The following is a 5,357-nucleotide window of genomic DNA, read 5'->3' on the forward strand; positions in this document are numbered from 1 at the left end:
TGTAGCTGTCCAAAAGTACCCAGCTTCCCATTTATTCTTTGACCTAAAGCCATTCTAGGGTTTTCTTTGGTTTGAGATTATAGGCCCATAGGCTTGGGGGATTTGATTTTGGATCTTTATGAGATGTCAAAATTTGGGCCCTTAACATGGGTTGGGTTGGGATAAATTGGATTGGGTATTTTGTTTGGGAATTGTGCTTTGTTTAAGGATTGAGCTTTTAACCTGGATTGGGTTGGGTTAAATTGAATTGAGTATTTTACTTAGGAATTAAACTTTTATTTGGGCTTTGAATTTTTTGGTAGTTTTATTTTTTTAGAATTGAGTTTACCTAAAATTTAAATGCCTAGACTCTTTTTCTTTTCTTTTCTTTTTTGTTGATTTTGAAATTTAATTAAAAGAAGTTTAAATGTAAAAATTGAATCATAAAAAATCAAATGGTAAGAAAAAAAATTTTTATTGAAAATTCGACCGGGATGAAATTCAAGTATTACAGTATCAAGGCTCAGCTTTGCTAACTCCCTAATTTTACACTCAAAGACTCAAATCACCATAACTCTACCATACTCATTTCTAAAATTTCACAAATTCCACGAGCCAATTCATAGAATGCATGAACATGCAATCAATTGATATGTTGGGTTTTGGGTTTTAAGGACTTCTATTGAAACATGTCAAGCCATTGGATTATCGAATTTATGATAAAAGCTTAGCACACAACACACTAAATATGATGAATTAATATTCCTAACAAAGCTTAACTTAGTCGTCGTACTAGTTCCACACTCTAAACCCTTAAATCATAACTTTGACATACCCATTCTGATATACCCAACAAGAACATCAATTAATCACAACAAAGCATACATAGATTCAGAATTGAAAACATTACCTCAAACATCACATCCACGATTCGGGACTAGAGACTAGAAATCGAACTTAACCACTCATGATTTTGAAGATAAACATCCAATTTTATTGATTAAAACTAGAGTTTACAACAAATCACAAGAGAACTCAACAAAATCTTGAGAGAGAATTACAAAACGTAATAGAGAGAATGAGAGAAACTATGGAAGCTTGATGATAGAATGAAAAAAAAACAGAATCAATTAGGGTTTTAGGCCTCTTTTTTAATCTAAAAATACCTAACTGCCCTTACAAAATTGTCTCTCATTGGTTACAATTGAGATTTGTCCAAAAAGCCCATGAAAATTTTGTGCAGAAAATTTTAAATTTGTGACAGTTGTTTGGACGACTTTTGAAGGTTTCTAGACAGCTGACGTTCCTTAGTTTTTCTTGAAGATTCTGTCTTTGTTTATGCCTTATGGTGTCCAGAAAACAGTTTGGGTTGTACGGATAGTAGTTTGGGGTGTCCAAACAATTGGTGTGTCCAGACACTTTAGCTTCTTCAAATTCTCCATTGGATGACTCCTGTCTTGATTTGTACGTGAAGGAAGTGTTCGGACAACAACATGAGGTATCCATACACTTAGTCTTCTAGTAGCAATTTCTTTAGCTCCAAGAGTCTCCAATTCATCCAACTTAGCCTTGTTTTCTACAAAACCAATGAGAAAAGCCCATAAGGGTAAAACTAACTAAAATAAGCATAAATATATTAACTAAGTGCTAGAACACCCTAATTAAAGGATATTGAGAACTCAAAATAGAGGTTCAATCAGTTACATCAATACAAGTTTAACGGTAAAATATTACTTGTCCTAAAATCTTACAAGGATATGTTGTTGGTATGCATATATTTGGTCACACTTTTATGCGTATTTTTATATTGTTCTCAGTAATGTTTTATGGAATTGGGTTGATATTATTTGCATTCCATGTGTTTTATTATAGGAGAGTTGGTGTGAGGATATGGCGTGAAAAGAGGTGAAAACAGATGAAATTGCGTCAAATAAGCATTCAAAGGCCACTCAAGCGCTAGAGGAAGCTCGAGCGCACACATAGAAGGCCCCTGGAATAGGGATCTAGCTTTTACAAGGCTGCGAAAACATAAGGTCTATTTCTGGCAGCTCGAGCGGCCAGGGGTGCTAAAGCGGACCCTAACGCTGACAACTGTAGATTTTGATATTTGTAGGTTTCCTAGTTTCCTAACCCTAAGATATAAATAGGGGAACCAGGAAATTAGTTGACACATTATTTTCTTGGTTTTTTGGGCTTTAAACCTCTTCCTCTCCAAGCTTTTGCAAGGATTCAAGGATTCATCTCTTGCTATGTTTTCTCTTTGTAGATTTTTTTTTTCTCTTGGATGATGGATTGTAGCTAAACTCAATTGCTAGGGCTTGATGTAGCCTCGCATGATTATTGCAAGTTTTTCAATTTAATGAGTGCTTGATTTTGGTTCAATGATTCTTGTCTTTAATTTTCATGCTTATAGTATGTTGTTTATTTGATTGCTTGATCACCAACTGGGTATACAATTAGGCTCATCTAGCTAAGACTAAGGAACGAGCATAATTCACGTGTCTTAGTGGAACTGAAATTAAAGAAATCAATTGTCGAATGTTGAGAACACGATTTAAGAGATTGGTTGGGTATGCAATTAGACTCATCTATCATGTGCTTGTTGATTGAATGCTTCTAATAGGATTGCCAAGGTGAAATCATTGTTCTAGTATTCTTCTCATATTCGTAATGAATATCTTCATAAAAATCTGGATTTTATTTCTTGCTTTTTTATTTTCTTTACATAGATCATTCTTTCATTCTCCACCTATTCTCAATCATTCATCGAGTTAGGTACAACAATTGAATTGAAATACTCTCTATAAGATCGATCTCGTACTTGCATACACTATGCTATTCATATACTCTTATGCATTTGCGAAAATTATTACATCAGTTGTTAATTTTGGGATCTTGTTAATTTTTAATTCTTGTAAACTTGTTGCATGCCAGTCTTGAATTCGGGAATTTAGGGCTTTCCTAAACTCTACTACCATGCAAAATATTACTTGTCCTAAAATCTTACTAGGATATGTTCATTATAATTTTTTATATTACTCCTCTGGTGACAAGTCTCCCATAAGGTCAGTTGGTTTGAATGCAAATGTTCTTAGAAAAATACTAAAACCTATGAATCGTCTATAATTACCTAATGTGTGTGGATGGAAAAAAGGGATTTAGAACCTTCACGATCCGTTTAAAAGTGTAGAGTCTATAATTTAAATTCAATGATTTGGCAGATGTGCCACATCACACCACATTTTTATTTTTTTATTTTTAAAATTTGACATATTTTTTTCTCTACCATTAGATGCGAATTGTAGACTTTATAAAATTGCAGACTCCCTAAATCCAGGAAAAAGGGCTAGTGTTTAAAGAAATACTCTGGACGAAATTTCTGGACAAATTCGTGAGCAAAATGAAAAAGTCTTCCGTAAGGTTAATTAATTGTCATTTTATATTAAAAAAATTCCCCATGAAAGTTGGCGTTTTTTTTTTAATTATTGATCTATATTGTGTATAGAGAAAGCTAGGTCAACTAGAGACGTGAAGCAAAAAACAATAAGCAACTACACATCACGAAACTCTCACTAAGAAAATCGATATCTTTATTTTATACAATAAATAAACAAATCAAATCAAGTGATTTCTTAGAATCAAAACTTGAAACAAAAGGTCCACATGATCATTTTCCTGGTGTGAGTGGGTACCCAACTCCATGCCTTCTGGTAGGAAAAACCACAAACAACAAACTGCAAATGAGTCCAATCCCAACAGGAACTATGTCCAGCACCTCCTGAGTCTCATGATTTGGGTTTGGATACAAGCAACCCAACACATTCTTGTCTCTCATTGCCACAGCACCAAACACAAGCACTGACAAAACAGCATGAACACCATCAATAAATCTGATCCGGTACTTACTCAAATCCGGTAACCCTGAACCCGAGCCATCTGGGTAGTTGTAGTAGTCGAACAACCACAAACCTTTAAAAGTGGCAAGACCATAGTAGACCTGCCCATCTGATAATGACCTGACACTGTCCGTGAAGCAAGCCAGGAAGCAAGAAAAAGAGAGAAGGACGAGGAGGATGACCGTCAAGGGGCGCGTGGCAGCGTCACACGCCCCATTTTTGGTGAAGATTGGTGTGAGGAGCTGGAAGGCCAGGAGGGTCCCTGTTGGGAGGAGGTTGGCTAGGTTTGCCGTGCTTGTTAGGGTTTGTGAGAGGGCTCGTTGTGGGAGAGATCGCAGACTTGATTGGGTTCTTCCCGGGGTTTTGGGTGCGTCGGACGATGAGGGTTTCTGTTTAGAGGGTCTCAGAGACATTATTGGCAGTCTTGAATCTTGATGAAGATGTCAAATTTCAAGAAATGAATTATTGAAGTCTTGGCTAAGTTGGTTTGTATATGAATATATATAAATGGGGTTAGGTGTTTGCTTGTGTTTCAATGGAGTTTCGTGTGTGGTACAACCCATTAGTTTAGGTATTGTATAATATAATTAGGCGAAATGTGTAATCAGATTCCCTCAAGTTAAGTCTATCTAGTTTCGTAACAACTTTTCCACGTGTTAAATTATCTTTTTAGAATGAATGTTAATGTGGCTAAACTTGCAAATCATATATACGTGCCCAAAAGTCATGTACAAGGACATGCTATAGACGTATTGAAACGAATATATACCTACATTTATTTTAAATAATCATATAAATGTGTCGTGCCATGATGTTCTTATCCACCACATAACTAAACTTATAATATAGTAATGATAGGGATCTCAGCAACTGGTATCCCAGTTATCCTTTCTGCTGAGTTTTATGTACATGATTTCATGTACATCATGTAGAGTCTATAAATTCACTTGAATCATGTACGTCCAACTCAGCAGATGGGATAACTGAGATACCAAATTACTGGGATTTTTATCATTCTCGTTATAATAAGTGGTGTTTTCTTTTGTAAAGGGCAACACTTCATGCTCTTTTGTATGATCTTCAATCTTAATAAAATCAACAGTGTCTTCTGCTTTTGGATTTTTTAATTTTATCTTTATTGCATGATGAGTTTTAATTATAGCTATGTTTTTTGGGAAGGGAATTGCCTTTTGTATCATTTTTTTATGGGAGGTTTCTCTTGTATGGGTTGCTACTTGCTACTTGCTACTTGCTACTTGCTACTTGCTACATACTCATTGTACGTTTTGAACATATTAGTAGATATTTTCAATTGTAAAAAAAAAAAAAAAAACCAAGACATCAGAGTAAAGACAAGTGAAGTCATGAAGAGCAAAACAAATATAAAAAACTTTCCTACAGGAAGAAAGATTAAAGTTTAAACTTGAATCCAAGAAAAGTTAGAAAACTACTTAAAGCTGCCGGAAACATCTAACATTGTAA

General features: G+C 34.9%; 1 protein-coding gene across 1 annotated transcript; it reads right to left on the bottom strand.

Annotated features, from left to right (window-relative positions):
• Window positions 1–3,552: 3,552 nt before the first annotated feature.
• On the bottom strand, window positions 3,553–4,415 carry LOC120004534 (protein DMP3-like). The gene has a single exon (XM_038853899.1). It carries the CDS (start codon window positions 4,286–4,288, stop codon window positions 3,647–3,649), a length of 642 nt encoding a protein of 213 aa, XP_038709827.1. The 5' UTR covers window positions 4,289–4,415; the 3' UTR covers window positions 3,553–3,646.
• Between the last annotated feature and the right edge of the window lie 942 nt (window positions 4,416–5,357).

Source organism: Tripterygium wilfordii, chromosome 8 (genome assembly GCF_013401445.1).
Source record: "Tripterygium wilfordii isolate XIE 37 chromosome 8, ASM1340144v1, whole genome shotgun sequence".
Lineage (NCBI taxonomy): Eukaryota > Viridiplantae > Streptophyta > Magnoliopsida > Celastrales > Celastraceae > Tripterygium > Tripterygium wilfordii.